This window comes from Oncorhynchus kisutch, unplaced genomic scaffold (assembly GCF_002021735.2).
Source record: "Oncorhynchus kisutch isolate 150728-3 unplaced genomic scaffold, Okis_V2 Okis09a-Okis19a_hom, whole genome shotgun sequence".
NCBI lineage: Eukaryota > Metazoa > Chordata > Actinopteri > Salmoniformes > Salmonidae > Oncorhynchus > Oncorhynchus kisutch.
Genome location: NW_022261985.1, coordinates 983,059 through 1,001,309, shown reverse-complemented (window position 1 = coordinate 1,001,309; position 18,251 = coordinate 983,059). Strand labels below are relative to the sequence as shown.

The following is an 18,251-nucleotide window of genomic DNA, read 5'->3' as shown; positions in this document are numbered from 1 at the left end:
TGTTTCAAGCTAAGAAGATGGACATTCAGTGGTCTCTAAAGTGCCAGCAGTTCACTCGCATTTGCTAGTGAAATAAATTAAAAGCAAATACGAAAAATAACTGGTCTCATTTGTGCGAGTGTGATATTTCATTATGCGTCCCATTAGTTGTTTTTTTCACGTAACATTACGATAATCACGCAACCTGATAGAATGTAACTATGATCCACGTCACAAAAAGCATTACAAAAGTATAATCAAAAATAAATATAACCATCTTGGCATTAAATGGAGTTGGGATTTTAGAAGACTGCGCGATGAAGAATGAATGAGTGTCCGCTATCAGCTATATAGGCCATGCTTCTAAAATGCCTTTGCAATAGATTTGAGATTTTATCAATTTCCAAAATCTGAAATGATGTATGCGCTGCAAAGAAATACCATAGGCACCTTTACATCGGCTGAAACACCGGACTCTTCTAGCGAACAGCGCTCAGATTCCCTTGGCGGTAGGTAGCCTAGTTAAGCTTTGCGTAGCCAATTTGCGGTCTGTGTCGATGTGATCATTTGTTTTTGTTTTTATGTTTTCAAAATGATTTTGCTTTTAGAGTTGATTAGGACCCGTGTCTAAAAAACCAATACTTGTGAGCTGGCCCTGTTTGAGAGGTGACAAGCGTTCCTCTACTATAGACACTAAACTTGGGGTCATGTGCTAAGAAAAACATAATAGATCATTATCTCCATTCTACACTGTACAGGAAATGGAATAAACATACTGACCATCTGTGCTAATTCCACAAAACATATATTTATTTGATATGTTCTGTACTTTTATTTTTGTTTTGTAAATACCTTTTCAGAGGAGTGAACTGAACCAGGTGTGATCCATTATGTTTGTCTAAGCACGTGTGCTCATGAAAAACAAGTAAGCATAGGTCCCAAACAAAATAGCAGTTCATTTAGTAAATCATTGTTGTTGCAGCCAGTCAGTAAAGCAATGTCAGACGATGAGAGTGAGGAGACTGAAAGAAACAGACAGAGCAGCTTTTTTTAAATCGCGGATAAGACGTTTGTACATTTTGTATCTATTTGTTTATTAACATTTGAAAAAGTCCCAGAATAAAGGCCCTTTGTGTGTTCTTTCTATCTCCATCTTGTTAGTGACGTTTACCATGTGTGTACATGGGATGCTGTCAGGAAAGAAAGTATTCCAACCTTGTATGGACTTGATTTGGTACAATTCTATAATTGCGATCAGACTCACAAACAGCGCGTGCACGAGCGTGGGGGGACCCCATTTCGGCATGTGCTATGCTCGCCAGTTGAATCTCCAATTTGCAGAGCGTGTCTGGTACTCTAAAAAGTTGGACAGGGTTGGCATGTATGTGTTTGTCTCCCAGTCTGATTCCTGACAGAGACCCTGGCCACTGACCTTTTGTTAGTGTTCTCTGGTACAGAGCAGCCAAACACTATGGACAAAACAAGAACAAAGGAGAGGGCAGCTCTCCTGAAAGCAGCCAGGGAGGAGAGATGTGGAGGAGAGTGGTGTTTGTGTGTGTGTGTGTGTGTGTGTGTGTGTGTGTGTGTGTGTGTGTGTGTGTGTGTGTGTGTGTGTGTGTGCTAGTGCTTGTGTGTGTTTGCTAGTTTGTCTGTTTGCTTTAGGGAAGTCACACATGCGTACACAATAGCACAGGATGCATGCATATGTGCGCATACACACTAGCGTGCACACACTTACATACACACACAGGCACCTGATATAATAATGAACAGATTGCATTTTGCACCTCTGTCTCCACAAGATTCATGTTTTTGGTTTGAAAGTTTTGCTTCACAGCTGCCACTGTTTTGGTTCAGTGTGGAAAGAAAGCACTAGTTGCACCACTGGTATATAAAATGAAAAGGCAAAAAGCTATGATCCCTTATTGATGTCACCTGTTAAATCCACTTTAATCAGTGTAGATGAAGGGGAGGAGACAGGTTAAAGATGAAGGGGAGGAGACAGGTTAAAGATGAAGGGGAGGAGACAGGTTAAAGATGAAGGGGAGGAGACAGGTTAAAGATGAATGGGAGGAGACAGGTTAAAGATGAAGGGGAGGAGACAGGTTAATGATGAAGGGGAGGAGACAGGTTAAAGATGAAGGGGAGGAGACAGGTTAAAGATGAAGGGGAGGAGACAGGTTAAAGATGAAGGGGAGGAGACAGGTTAAAGATGAAGGGGAGGAGACAGGTTAAAGATGAAGGGGAGGAGACAGGTTAAAGATGAAGGGGAGGAGACAGGTTAAAGATGAAGGGGAGGAGACAGGTTAAAGGAGGATTTTTAAGCTTTGAGGCAACTGAGACATGAGTTGTGTATTTGTGCCCTTGAACGGGGTATGGTAGTAGGTACCAGGCACACCGGTGTGTGTCATGAACTGCAACCACAGGAGGTTGGTGGCACCTTAATATGGGAGAACAGGCTCATGGTACTGACTGGAGTGGAATGATATCAAATACATCAAACACATGGTTTCCATGGTTCCCAGGTGTTTGATTCCATTCGCGCCGTTACAGTCTCTGTTATGAGCCGTCCTCTCCTCAGCAGCCTTCACTGTCTCCAACGCTGCTGGGTTTTTCAGGCTCAACAGTTTCCTGTGTGTATCAAGGACGATCCAGCACCCAAAGGACATCCAGCCAACTTGACACAACTGTGGGAAGCATTGGAGTCAACATGGGCCAGCATCCCTGTGGAACGCTTTCCACACCTTGTAGAGTCCATGCCCCGATGAATTGAGGCTGTTCTGAGGGCAAAATGTTTGGTACACTCAGTGTATGTAGCCTACTCACTATGGTTGTTGTACAAAAGTTTAATGATAATAATGATAAGTTAATAATATGTTTGTAATATTATTATTATGGGAACATGATCAATGACCAAATTTAAATGCAACACTCCAGTTTCAGACTTGTCAATTAATTATTTGAGGTGGGATTTTCAGAGGGGGAGATTAGTAATCTAGTTATTAAAACACCTTTTCAATATCATTTATTGTGGCAAAACCTAAGAAAAATCGTTGTGTTCTGTTCATAAAAATGGGTTCTTCCTGTCAAGAAACAGTTTTGAAAGCGTTTGCACCCCCATTTTCAGACAAAGTCAAGTGCCAATGCATGAACACACACACACACACACACACAAAATCACTGGCACACACACACACGGTCGACATCTTCCCCTCCTCTACGAAGGCGCCACATTGTTAGCACTCGTGTAAATAAGCCTGCGGCGGTCTATTCCATTTTCTTATTGTTTATCTCTCCTCTTTGAGGAGGGAATTCCTGTGTGGATGGAGGGATGGATGATTCATACATTATTTTGGATGAGCTATTTCTTTTTCTTTTCATCCCTTTTTTTCCTCCGTTGGACTGGAGATACGCTGGGGGATGTTGCTGTGACTCAAAAGGTCACCTGAGTTTGGAGCAAGGAAGCACACACATGCACAGACACACACACATGCACAGACACACACACATGCACAGACACACACACATTCACAGACACACACACATGCACAGACACACACACATTCACAGACACACACACATTCACAGACACACACACATGCACAGACACACACACATTCACAGACACACACACATGCACAGACACACACACATGCACAGACACACAGACATGCACAGACACACACACATGCACAGACACACACACATTCACAGACACACACACATGCACAGACACACACACATTCACAGACACACACACATTCACAGACACACACACATGCACAGACACACACACATTCACAGACACACACACATGCACAGACACACACACATTCACAGACACACACACATTCACAGACACACACACATTCACAGACACACACACATTCACAGACACACGCACATGCACAGACACACACACATGCACAGACACACACACATGCACAGACACACACACATGCACAGACACACACACATTCACAGACACACACACATGCACAGACACACACACATTCACAGACACACACACATTCACAGACACACACACATGCACAGACACACACACATTCACAGACACACACACATTCACAGACACACACACATGCACAGACTCACTCACAAACACACATGAAAAAACAGACACAACACACACAACACTCCTGACTATTTCTCATGAGGAAAGAGACTTGAAAAAGGACTCAACTATTCTGCACAGTCATCCTACTGGAGTACAGCTGCAGCAGAATTACAGAACCAAGCAGTCAGTGGGGACACAGCAACATTTAGCCGTCGCCAATGGAAATGACAGGCCATCATCATCAACCGCACAGAGGTGCCCCAAATGGCAGCCTATTCCCTATGCAGTGCACTACTTTAGACAAGGCCCCATAGGGAATAAGGTGCCATTTGGGACACCGTGTAGAGTTGAGTGACTCTAGGGAGGAGGCAGAGGACTCGCCCCCACTTGTTTTCTCTACTGCTACTGCTGACTCTCTTTATGTCTGTCTGTCACTGTCTCCGTCTCTACTGCTACTGCTGACTCTCTTTATGTCTGTCTGTCTGTCTGTCTGTCTGTCTGTCTGTCTGTCTGTCTGTCTGTCTGTCTGTCTGTCTGTCTGTCTGTCTGTCTGTCTGTCTGTCTGTCTGTCTGTCTGTCTGTCTGTCTGTCTGTCTGGCTCTCTCTATGTCTGTCTGTCTGTCTGTCTGTCTGTCTGTCTGTCTGTCTGTCTGTCTGTCTGTCTGTCTGTCTGTCTGTCTGTCTGTCTGTCTGTCTGTCTGTCTGTCTGTCTGTCTGTCTGTGTCTGTCTGTCTGTCTGTCTGTCTGTCTGTCTGTCTGTCTGTCTGTCTGTCTGTCTGTCTGTCTGTCTGTCTGTTACTCTCTGTCTCTGCTGCTGTCACTCTCTGTCTCTCTTTATGTCTGTCTGTCACCCTCTCCATCTCTGCTGCTGTCACTCTGTCTGGCTCTCTCTATGTCTGTCTGTCTCCCTTGCACATGCTGTTCCCTCTGTCTGTGCCCCTGTCACTCATTCTGTCTCTCTCTTTATCTTCCTCTCACTCTCTCTCTATCTCTTCTGCAGTTGTTGTCTATATTCCTCTCTCACTGTCCGTCACTGTTGGTGCTTCTGTCTCTGTCCGTCTCATCCTCTTTCGTCCCCCTCCCTCGCTCTCTCCCTCTCTCTCCCTATCACCACTCTTTCTCTCAGCCTCACCCCATTTCTCCCTCCCTCTTACTCTCTCCTCTCTTCCTTTCCTTCCAACCCATCCCTCCCCTACACACTCTCTGTTCGTTACACTCTCTGTCTGTCTCTCTCTCTGTTCGTCTCTCTCCCTCTGTCTCTCTCCCTCTCTCCCTCCCTCCCTCCCTCCCTCTGTCTGTCTGTCTGTCTGTATGTCTGTCTCTCTCTCACTCTCTCACACTCTCTCACACTCTCTCTCACTCTCTCACACTCTCTCTCTCTCTCACTCTCTCTCTCTCACTCTCTCACACTCTCTCTCACTCACTCTCTCACTCTCTCACTCTCTCACTCTCCCGCTGTGTCTGTCTCTCTCTCCCTCTCTCTCTCTCTCTGATGACAGTCTTCTGTCCTGTGTAGGGGAGTTGGAGAAACAGCAGGGCTCGAAGGGAGTGTCAGCTAAGAACAATGGCACTCTGGAGCTACGCAGCAAACAGGGCTCCCCGTCAGGTGTGTGTCTGTGTACACATGTGTTTGTGCACCTAACCTAAGCTAACATGCAATACTGTGAAACATACTACTCTCCAGACACACATGCTCTCATACACACACACACACACACACATTTGTTTTACTATCCTTGTGGGGACAAAACAATTGTTTCCCATTAAAAATCAAATTTACCGTAAACCTAACCCTTAACCCCAAACCCCTAAACCTAACCCCTGACCCCTAAGCCTAAAATAGTATTTTTCCTTGTGGGGATCGGTGAAATGTCCCCAAGTGTCCGAAATCTCCTTGTTTAACTATCCTTGTAAGGAAATCTGGTCCCCACAAGGACAATAAAACCAAAAACATACACACGCCATTGATTTTGGCCTCATGTTTCCGTCAGCTCTTATGTTGGTGTCATTTTGATTGACAGGCAAGCAGGACCTGGATGAGAACAGTGGACACAATACAGTGGAGGTAAGTGCTCACTGATAGTCCAAGTCTTAATGCAGGTAAGTGTTTATTTGTATCTATTGTCACTGGAGCAGAGGCCTAGGCACCACAGAAGTTAGTCTGACTTAGCATAACGCTAGTGTGTCTGTATGTGAGTGAATGGGTGAGTGGGACTCTATTGAACTAACTATTGACCCTATTGAACTAACTATTGACCCTATAGAACTCCGATCAGACAATAAATCTGCCCCCCATATAGCATGACATATCCATATACAATAACAGTCAAAAGTTTGGACACACCTACTCATTCAAGGGTTTTTCTTTATTTGTACTATTTTCTACATTGTAGAATAATAGTGAAGACATCAAAACTATGAAATAACACATGTGGAATCATGTAGTAACCAAAAAAGTGTTAAACAAATCAAAACATATTTTAGATTTCAGATTCTTCAAAGTAGCCACCCTTTGCCTTGATGACAGCTTTGTACACTCTTGGCATTCTCTCAACCAGCTTCACCTGGAATGCTTTTCCAACATTCTTCCAAGTTCCCACATATGCTGAGCACTTGTTGATTGCATTTCATTCACTCTGCGGTCCTACTCATCCCAAACCATCTCAATTGGGTTGAGGTCAGGTGATTGTGGAGGCCAGGTCATCTGATACAGCACTCCATCACTGTCCTTCTTGGTCAAATAGCCCTTACACAGCCTGGAGGTGTGTTTTGGGTCATTGTCTTGTTGAATATCAAATGATAGTCCCACTAAGCGCAAACCAGATGGGATGCGTATTGCTGCAGAATGCTGTAGTAGCCATGCTGGTTAAGTGTGCCTTGAATTCAAAATAAATCACAGACAGTGTCACCAGCAAAGCACCATCACACCTCCTCCTCCATGCTTCACGGTGGGAACCACTCATGCAGAGATCATCCGTTCATCTACTCTGCGTCTCACAAAGACATGGCGGTTGGAACCAAAAATCTCAAATTTGGACTCATCAGATCAAAGGACAGGTTGCCTCCGGTCTAATGTCCATTGCTTGTGTCTCTTGGCCCAAGCAAGTCTCTTCTTCTTATTGGTGTCCTTTAGTAGTGGTTTCTTTGCAGCAATTCGACCATGAAGGACTGATTCACGCAGTCTCCTCTGAACAGTTGATGTTGAGATGTGTCTGTTACTTGAACTCTGTGAAGAATTTATTTGGGCTGTAATTTCTGAGGCTCAAAACTCTAATGAACTTATCCTCTGCAGCAGAGGTAACTCTGGGTCTTCCTTTCCTGTGGCGGTCCTCATGAGAGCCAGTTTCATCATAGCGCTTGATGGTTTTTGCGACTGCACTTGAAGAAATTTAAAAAATTCATCATGTCTTAAAGTAATGATGAACTGTCGTTTCTCTGCTTATTTGAGCTGTTCTTGCCTTAATATGGACTTTTTTTTTATCAAATAGGGCTATCTTCTGTATACCCCCCTACCTTGTCAGAATACAACTGATTGGCAAAGAAATTCCACAAATGAACTTTTGACAAGGCACACCTGTTATTTGATATGCATTCCAGGTGACTACCTCATGAAGCTGGTTGTGAGAATGAAAAGTGTCTGCAAAACTGTCAAGGCAAAGGGTGGCTAGTAAGAATCTCAAATATAAAATATATGTTTTGTTTACTATATACTATAATTTTGTTTACTATATCATTCCACATGTGTTATTTCATAGTTTTGATGTCTTCACTATTATTCTACAACGTAGAAAATAGTTAAAAATAAAAAATAAAAAATAAACTTGAATGAGTAGGTGTGTCCAAACTTTTGACTGGTGCTGTAAATGTCCTTAGTAATTGTTCTAGGTAGGTAGGTAATAGTAGTAGGTAGAAACATAGGAAGTGGTTACTGCATTATATACAGTTGAAGTCAGAAGTTTACATACACCTTAGCCAAGTACATTTAAACTCAGTTTTTCACAATTCCTGACATTTAATCAGAGTAAAAATTCCCTGTCTTTGGTCAGTTAGGATCACCACTTTATTTTAAGAATGTGAAATGTCAGAATAATAGTAGAGAAAATGATTTATTTCAGCTTTTATTTCTTTCATCACATTCCCAGTGGGTCAGAAGTTTACATACACTCAATTAGTATTTGGTAGCATTGCCTTTATATTGTTTAACTTGGGTAGCCTTTCAGGTAGCCTTCCACAAGCTTCCCACAATAAATTGAGTGAATTTTGGCCCATTCCTCCTGATAGAGCTGGTGTAACGGAGTCAGGTTTGTAGGCCTGCTTGCTCGCCCATGCTTTTTCAATCCTGCCCACACATTTTCTATAGGATTGAGGTCAGGGCTTTGTGATGGCCACTCCAATACCTTGACTTTGTTGTCCTTAAACCATTTTGCCACAACTTTGGAAGTTTGCCACAACTTTGGAAGTATGCTTGGGTTCATTGTCCATTTGGAAGACCCATTTATGACCAAGTTCGAACTTCCTGACGTCTTGAGATGTTGCTTCAATATATCCACATAATTGTCCTTCCTCATGAAGCCATCTATTTTGTGAAGTGCACCAGTACCTCCTGCAGCAAAGCATCCCCACAACATGATGCTGCCACCCCCGTGCTTCACGGTTGGGATGGTGTTTTTCGGCTTGCAAGCCTCCCCATTTTCGTCCAAACATAACGATGGTCATTATGGCCAAACAGTTCTGTTTTTGTTTCATCAGACCAGCGGACATTTCTCCAAAAAGTACCATCTTTGTCCCCATGTGCAGTTGCAAACCGTAGTCTGGCTTTTTTTATAGCGGTTTTGGAGTAGTGGCTTGTTCCTTGCTGAGCAGCCTTTCAGGTTATGTCGAAATAGGACTCGTTTTACTGTGGATATAGATACTTTTGTACCCGTTTCCTCCAGCATCTTCACAAGGTCCTTTGCTGTTGTTCTGGGATTGAGTTGCACTTTTCGCACCAAAGTACGTTCATCTCTAGGAGACCAAACGTGTCTCCTTCCTGAGCGGTATCATGGCTGCGTGGTCCCATGGTGTTTATACTTGCGTACTATTGTTTGTACAGATGAACATGGTTTGAATTGCTCCCAAGGATGTCTTGGCTGATTTATTTTGATTTTCCCATGATGTCAAGCCAGGACGCACTGAGTTTGAAGGTAGGCCTTGAAATTCATCCACAGGTACACCTCCAATAGGCTCATTGACATCATTTGAGTCAATCAGCTTCTTAAGCCATGACATCATTTTCTGGAATTTTCCAAGCTGTTTAAAGGCACAGTCAATTTAGTGAATGTAAACTTCTGACCCATTGGAAGTGAAATAATCTGTCTGTAAACAATTATTGGAAAAATTACTTGTGTCAGGCACAAAGTAGATGTCCTAACCGACTTGCCAAAACTATAGTTTGTTAACAAGAAATTTGTGGAGTGGTTGAAAAACAAGTTTTAATGACACCAACCTAAGTGAATGTAAACTTCCGACTTCAACTGTATAGCCTGGGCCAGAGGTTTGGAGGTGGCCCTTTGGGCTTTCAGGTGAGTGAGAGAATGAGTGAATAGAAATGGTAAATTACCATAATTCTAGAGGGTGTTTCAACTTTCATTCAGTTGACATAACCTACCACAATACTGCTGTGTGTGTATGTTTCTGTGAGAAAACGTAGCATTCCACATTCCACATGATCAGCAGAACTACAGTACCCAAAGGCTTTGCAATTACCACTCTGGAGGTGCTACATGACCTTTTGTATCCCTCCGCCAGAGGACTGGTGCACAGAGGCAAACACACCCGGTCAATGTGACATTCAGGGCCTGTTTAACAAGAGGCAGTGTGCTCAGGCTCCATTGAAACGAGGCTTTATTTGTTCTAACAGTCAACAGGCCTACTGCGGTATCAGTTAAATTGATCATCTTTGAGGTACATTATACATACAGTATCTGCTGGGTTAAATTACTGGGTTAAAGGACTGGGTTAAAGGACTGGGTTAAATGACTGGGTTAAATGACTGGGTTAAAGGACTGGGTTAAAGGACTGGGTTAAATGACTGGGTTAAAGGACTGGGTTAAATGACTGGGTTAAAGGACTGGGTTAAAGGACTGGGTTAAATGACTGGGTTAAATGACTGGGTTAAAGGACTGGGTTAAATGACTGGGTTAAATGACTGGGTTAAATGACTGGGTTAAAGGACTGGGTTAAATGACTGGGTTAAAGGACTGGGTTAAATGACTGGGTTAAAGGACTGGGTTAAAGGACTGGGTTAAATGACTGGGTTAAATGACTGGGTTAAAGGACTGGGTTAAATGACTGGGTTAAAGGACTGGGTTAAAGGACTGGGTTAAATGACTGGGTTAAAGGACTGGGTTAAATGACTGGGTTAAAGGACTGGGTTAAAGGACTGGGTTAAAGGACTGGGTTAAATGACTGGGTTAAAGGACTGGGTTAAAGGACTGGGTAAAAGGACTGGGTTAAATGACTGGGTTAAAGGACTGGGTTAAATGACTGGGTTAAATGACTGGGTTAAATGACTGGGTTAAAGGACTGGGTTAAAGGACTGGGTTAAATGACTGGCTTAAATGACTGGGTTAAAGGACTGGGTTAAATGACTGGGTTAAATGACTGGGTTAAAGGACTGGGTTAAAGGACTGGGTTAAATGACTGGGTTAAAGGACTGGGTTAAATGACTGGGTTAAATGACTGGGTTAAAGGACTGGGTTAAAGGACTGGGTTAAAGGACTGGGTTAAAGGACTGGGTTAAATGACTGGGTTAAAGGACTGGGTTAAATGACTGGGTTAAAGGACTGGGTTAAAGGACTGGGTTAAAGGACTGGGTTAAAGGACTGGGTTAAATGACTGGGTTAAATGACTGGGTTAAAGGACTGGGTTAAAGGACTGGGTTAAAGGACTGGGTTAAATGACTGGTTTAAAGGACTGGGTTAAAGGACTGGGTTAAAGGACTGGGTTAAAGGACTGGGTTAAATGACTGGGTTAAAGGACTGGGTTAAAGGACTGGGTTAAAGGACTGGGTTAAAGGACTGGGTTAAAGGACTGGGTTAAATGACTGGGTTAAAGGACTGGGTTAAAGGACTGGGTTAAAGGACTGGGTTAAATGACTGGGTTAAAGGACTGGGTTAAAGGACTGGGTTAAAGGACTGGGTTAAAGGACTGGGTTAAATGCCGATTTGGAGTTGTATTATTAGTGATGGAGGTGTATTGTAGTTGTAGGTATGTCGTACCTCCCGAGGCCAAGGTGGCTAGAGTACGTGTCGGTCTTAGAGATCATGTCCCTTCGCTCTACCCCTACAGTCTCTTACCTCCTCCCCACGCTGAAACGTCAACCCCCTGTGAGCGAGGACGTAAGCTGTCGAAATGCAGCGGTGCTGGGTATAGGGTCGGCTTGATAGCCTCTGTCTCCAGGAGACAACCAGACAGGGTGCCGCCAACGCCGCCGCATCCCCCTGTGAGCTCTCAATACGCGGGGGGCTCCATTTGCCCTTGACCACCCTGCCCTGCCATGGGTCTATTCTGTTTGGATAAAGTGTAGCATGTATGGAGGAAGGTTTTTCATTGATTAATTATGTGCCATTAATGATATCTGAAGTTACAGTCATTAATCACATAACAGGTCAATTCATGTTGTACCCATGATCTATATACAGCCTGTAAGACACAATCCGCAGTATGTCCAGCTTGCTCAAAAGGAAGCTGAATATGTGTGACAGAGGGAGAGATGGATAGAGAAGGTGAAAGAGAAAGGGCGGGAGGGAGGAGGGAGAGAAATCAAAGGCAGAGCGTGACTCATTGTTCGTTAAGGACAGATGATAACAGATAAAACATCTAGTTTATTACATTATGAATAGATGTACATCAAAAGCCCCGATGGAAATGGCATCCATGTCATCCATCTGGCTTAAGGGCAATACGGAGCCGAAACCCACATGAAAAATCAATATGGACCTGCCAATAGTCATTCTTGTCACAGTTCCATTACCAAGCTTGCATAATAATCTAAAGCAGGACTCCCCAACTGGTGGCCTGTGGGCCGAGGTTGGCACGTGGGTGGTTTTATTTGGCCCCCCAAGTTTACTGAGCAAAACATTTTCATTGTTGGACATAAAAGACTAACATAACAACAGACACCAGGAAATCAACTCCAAGTTATTTTAATTTGGGAAATCTGTTCCCAAATATTCCCACCGGGGCCTAAAAATGTATTTTTGGTCCACCAGCCACTGTGTCAAGTAGATGAACAAATCTGTCTCACTTTACTGACCTGTACCTGCGCCTCCAAAAATGAATCTATCACTGCTTCACTCACAGTGTGCAAAGCTGGGATGTAGGTGGGATGTAGGATTCTTATTTCTTTGTGCGATTAGCAGCTATGAAACAAAGCAGCAGAAATACTTTGAAAACAACTACATCAGCATTTATTTGCTACAAATCGCACATTATGTTCATACTTGACCTTTGACTCTATTTTTATTCACAAATGCGAACATAATGCTCCACTGTAGAGCCCTGCAAATTGCCCCCCCCCCCCCCGCCAACGTGGCAGGTGAAACAGACATTCTTATCCAACAATACCTACATCTACCTGCATTTGGCAGGTGGCTGGTGTTCATTTTATGCCCTGATTCCCACGCGCACTGTATATAAATGTAAGCGAGGTTTGAAATGATTATGTTCTAATTATCTTGGTCTGAGAGTATTTGGGGAGTTTCTCCAATTCTTCTCTGCAGATCCTCTCAAGCTCTGTCAGGTTGGATGGGGAGTTTTGCTGCACAGCTATCTTCAGGTCTCTCCAGAGATGTTCGATCAGGTTTAAGTCTGGGCTCTGGCTGCACTCAAGGACATTCAGAGACTTGTCCCGAAGCCACTCTTGCGTTGTCTTGGCTGTCTGCTTTGGGTTGTTGTCCTGTTGGAAGGCGAACCTTTGCCACAGTCTGAGATCCTGAGAGCTCTGCCAGGTTTGCTCCAGACGTGACGCTTGGCATTCAGTCCAAAGAGTTCAATCTTGGTTTCCTCAGACCCGAGAATCTTGTTTCTCATGGTCTGAGAGTCTTTAGGTGCCTTTTGGCGAACTCCAAGTGGGCTGTCATGTGCCTTTTACTGAGGAGTGGCTTCTGTCCGGCCACTACCATAAAGGCCTGATTGGGGAGTGTTGCAGAGATGGTTGTCCTTCTGGAAGGTTCTCCCGTTTCCACAAAGAAATTTGTGAGCTTTGTGAGAGTGACCATCGTGTTTTTGGTCATCTCCCTGACCAGAGGTGTGCTGCAGACATGGTTGTCCTTCTGGAATGTTCTCCCATTTCCACAAAGGAATTCTAGAGCTCTGTCAGAGTGACCATCGTGTTTTTGGTCATCTCCCTGACCAAGGCCTTTCTCCCCCGATTGCTTATTTTAGCAGGTCGGTCAGCTCTAGGAAGAGTCTTGGTGGTTCCAAACTTCTTCAATTTAAGAATAATGGAGGCCACTGTGTTCTTGGGGACCTTCAATTTTGCAGAAATGTTTTGGTACCCCTCCCCAGATCTGTGCCTCAACACAATCCTGTCTCGGAGCTCTACAGACAATTCCTTCGACCTCATGGCTTGGTTTTTGCTCAGACATTTACTGTCAACTGTGGGACCTTATATAGACATGTGTGCCATTCCAAATCATGTCCTATCAATTGAATTTACCACAGGTGTAGTCCAATCAAGTTGTAGAAACATCTCAAGGATGATCAATGGAAACAGGATGCACCTGAGCTCAATTTCGAGTCTCACAGCAGAGGGTCTGCATACTTATGTAAATAAGGTTTTTCTGTTTTTAAGGTTTTATACATTGCAAAAAAATTGCAAAAACCTGTTTTCGCTTTGTCATTATGGGGTATTTGTCACGCCTTGGTCTTAGTGTTTTGTGTTTTCGTTATATATTTGGTCAGGCCAGGGTGTGACAGGGGTTTACGTGTTGTATTTCGTATTGGGGTTTGTAGTATTTGGGATCGCGGCTGATTAGGGGTGTTGTATAGGCTTGGCTGCCTGAGGCGGTTCTCAATCAGCTGTCAGGTGATTCTCGTTGCCTCTGATTGGGAACCGTATTTAGGTAGCTTGAGTTTCGCTTTGTATTTCATGGGTGATTGTTCCTGTCGCTGTGTAGTTTCACCAGATAGGCTGTAATAAGTTTCACGTTCCGTTTGTTGTTTTTGTATTTATTAGTTATTTCATGTATCGTCACGATTTTTCTTCATTAAAGAACATGAGTAACCACCACGCTGCATTTCGGTCCGACTCTCTTTCTACAAACGAAGAACGCCGTTACAGAATCACCCACCACATACGGACCGAGCGGCGTGGTTACAGGCAGCGACCGTAGGAAAAGCGAAAGGAGGAAGTTATGGACAGCAATGGCATGGAGTATACGACGTGGGAAGAAATCGACAGGTGGGCGGCCGACCCAGAGAGAGTGCAGGAGCCCGCATGGGATTCGCTGGAACAGTGCGAAGAAGGCTATAGGCGAATGGAGTTGGAGAAACAGACACGGCGGCGCAGAGCGAAACCCGAGAGTCACCCCCAAAAATGTATTGGGGGGGGGGGGGCTCAGAGGGAGAGTGGCTGAGTCAGGAGATGGACCTGAGCCAACTCTCCTTGTTTTTCGTGAGGAGCCAAGGAGGAGACCAGAACCAGAGCCGGTGTTAGAGGTGAGCGAAGCAGAGACTGTGAAGGAGTTAATGGGGAAAGTGGAGTGGAGAGTAATGAGGGAGTTGCTAGCTTGGTGCTATAGATATCATATTCGTCCGACGGATCGTGTCGGGGATTTGATGGCACCTGAGTTAGCGCTCCATACTCGTCCTGAGGTGCGTGTTAGTCGGCTGGTGAAGTTGGTGCCAGCCTCACGCACCAGGCCTCCTGTGCACATCCCTAGCCTTGCACATCCTGTGCCACCTCCACACACCAGTCCTCCGGTAGCAGCTCCCCGCACCAGGCTTCCTGTGCGTGTCCTCGCTCCAGTATCACCAGTGCCCGCACCACGCATCAGGCCTACAGTGCGCCTCGCCTCTCCTGCGCTGTCGGAGTCTCCCGCCTGTTCAGCACAGCCAGAGCCTTCCTTCCCTCCTGCGCTGTCGGAGTCTCCCGCCTGTTCAGCACAGCCAGAGCCTTCCTTCCCTCCTGCGCTGTAGGAGTCTCCCGCCTGTTTAGCGCTGTCGGAGCCTTTCTCCTCTCCTGCGCTACCGGAGTCTCCTGTCTGTTCAGCGCAGCCAGCGTTTTCCTCCTCTCCTGCGCTGTCGGAGTCTCCCGCCTGTTCAGCGCTATCAGAGCCATTCTTCTCTACAGCGCTGCCGGAGCCTCCTGCCTGTTTGAAGCAGCCTGAGCTGCCAGTCTGCAAGGAGCTGCCAGTCTGCAAGGAGCTGTCAGTCTGCAAGGAGCTGTTAGCCTGCATGGAGCAGTCAGAGGTGTCAGTCTGCATGAAGCAGCCAGAGCTGTCAGTCTGCAAGGAGCTGCCAGTCTGCAAGGAGCTGCCAGTCTGCAAGGAGCTGCCAGTCTGCAAGGAGCTGTCAGTCTGCAAGGAGCTGTCAGCCTGCAGGGAGCTGTCAGTCTGCAAGGAGCTGTCAGTCTGCAAGGAGCTGCCAGTCTGCAAGGAGCTGTCAGTCAGCAAGGAGCTGCCAGTCTGCAGGGAGCTGTCAGTCTGCAAGGAGCTGTCAGTCTGCAAGGAGCTGCCAGTCTGCAAGGAGCTGCCAGTCTGCAAGGAGCTGCCAGTCTGCAAGGAGCTGTCAGTCTGCAAGGAGCTGTCAGCCTGCATGGAGCAGTCAGAGCTGTCAGTCTGCAAGGAGCTGCCAGTCTACAGGGAGCTGCCAGTCTGCAAGGAGCTGTCAGTCTGCAAGGAGCTGTCAGTCTGCAAGGAGCTGCCAGTCTGCAAGGAGCTGTCAGCCTGCATGGAGCAGTCAGAGCTGTCAGTCTGCATAGAGCAGCTAGATCCGCCAGTCAACCAGAATCTTCCAGATCTGCTAGTCAACCAGTATCTTCCAGATCTGCTAGTCAACCTGAATCTTCCAGATCCGCCAGCCAGCCAGGATCTACCGGAGCCTACTACCTACCTGAGCTTCATCTCAGTACTGGGCTTCCTCTCAGTACTGGGCTTCCTCTCAGTACTGGGCTTTCTCTCAGTACTGGGCTTCCCCTCTGTTCCGGGCTGCCCCTCTGTTCCGGGCTGCCCCTCAGTCCCGAGCTGCCCCTCAGTCCCGAGCTGCCCCTGTCCCGAGCTGCCCCTCAGTCCCGAGTTGCCCCTCAGTCCCGAGCTGCCCCTCAGTCCCGAGCTGCCCCTCAGTCCCGAGATGCCCCTCAGTCACGAGCTGCTCCTCAGTTCTGTGGGGTTCTGGGTGAGGACTATTAGGCCATGGTCGGCAGCGAGGGTGGATTATCCCAGGACGCGAAGGGGAGGAACGAGGACATTAATGAAGTGGGGTCCACGTCCCGAGCCGGAGCCCCCACCAATGACAGACGCCCACCCGGACCCTCCCTTTGGTTTTGAGGTGCGTCCGGGAGTCCGCACCTTGGGGGGGGGGGGGGGTTCTGTCACGCCTTGGTCTTAGTGTTTTGTGTTTTCGTTATATATTTGGTCAGGCCAGGGTGTGACAGGGGTTTACGTGTTGTATTTCGTATTGGGGTTTGTAGTATTTGGGATCGCGGCTGATTAGGGGTGTTGTATAGGCTTGGCTGCCTGAGGCGGTTCTCAATCAGCAGTCAGGTGATTCTCGTTGCCTCTGATTGGGAACCGTATTTAGGTAGCTTGAGTTTCGCTTTGTCTGTCGTGGGTGATTGTTCCTGTCGCTGTGTAGTTTCACCAGATAGGCTGTAATAAGTTTCACGTTCCGTTTGTTGTTTTTGTATTTATAAGTTATTTCATGTATCGTCACGATTTTTCTTCATTAAAGAACATGAGTAACCACCACGCTGCATTTCGGTCCGACTCTCTTTCTACAAACGAAGAACGCCGTTACAGTATTATGTGTAGATTGCTGAGGAGTTAAAAAAAAAATGTAATCAATTTTAGAATAAGGTTGTAATGTAATAAATGTGGAAAAGTCAAGGGGTCTGAATACTTTCCGAAGGTACTGTAAGTGTTTAATCATTTCCATAACGAAAGGGAACATATTCCTCCATGACAAGCACTTCCTGGTGGAAATTACACATTCCTGCATACATAATGAGGCTGATTTAGATCTCATTTACATACGAGCTACACCGCAAATGTGTTCAGCGGCTGATTAGCAGACTCCACTGAGAATCCACCTACAAGTGCTCTGTAATGAAACGCAGCTCATTCTGGATGTTTAGACAACTAGACATTTCCCAACATATCTCTTCGTTCCAAGACCCATATGTTTGGGGAGATGAGGGGAACTGTGGAAGGTACCCAAGCTGCATGAGTACTGCTGGGGTGGAGTCATACAGTTGATTAGCCAAGTAGTGGCCTTTCACCCTGCAAGCAAAGTAGTGCTCGCTTTGAGACTGAATTGAATTATTGTGAATTAAGACGTCCATTTGTTGTGAAACATGCACAAACGGGTTATGTCATCGAAGCCTTGAACATACTTGCTCTTGTAGCTTTTAAGGACATTTTCAAAACATGGGAATAGGGCTAAATAGGAATCAAAGACAAAGTAATTCTCCCTGCAACACCAAACTATGTAGGATGTACACAACCCCCAGTGAGAATGCTTTAGTTTTTAACCGGAAAAGTTTCACAGGTAGGAAAAGAAAGAGTTTCTTAGGAAACTTCATGGGAGGTCATGTTTAAGTAGGATGTCAAAACCCTCCTTGATCTTTGAAGGTATGACCAGGCCTGCTGAACAGAGCAGGCTTGGTGAGTGACAAGGCCTGCTAAAATGTGTTGTAAAATGATGAGGCATGCATTCTGATGAGTTTTGCCTGTGGTGTCTGTGGATGTCTCGTCCCCCTGTTGGTTTCACCTTCGTCTCCAGTTCTAATCCCCCCCCTTCTATGTTCAATGGCCGTCTAAAAGCACCCCTCCCTCTCTCCTTCACCCCCAGTGTTCAGTGACCCTTAGTGCTGCACAGTGGTTTGAGAAGGAGGCACGGGGGCCCTCTGACTCCTTTAGAACCACCAGGCTCCCCCAAAAGAAACAACTGACCCACATTTCTCCTCTCATCCGACACCCCCCCTCTATCCACA

The 18,251-nt window shown here is 45.7% G+C and overlaps 1 protein-coding gene across 2 annotated transcripts in view; it reads left to right on the top strand.

Annotated features, from left to right (window-relative positions):
• The window catches only part of LOC109879774 (IQ motif and SEC7 domain-containing protein 3), an 87,820-nt gene that overhangs the window by 65,356 nt on the left and 4,213 nt on the right, over positions 1-18,251 (top strand). For both annotated transcript variants that reach the window (XM_031815343.1, XM_031815344.1), the window contains exons 10-11: positions 5,574-5,663; positions 6,079-6,122. In XM_031815343.1, the coding sequence (XP_031671203.1) occupies positions 5,574-5,663; positions 6,079-6,122 (134 nt within the window). The remainder of the gene's footprint in view (positions 1-5,573; positions 5,664-6,078; positions 6,123-18,251) is intronic.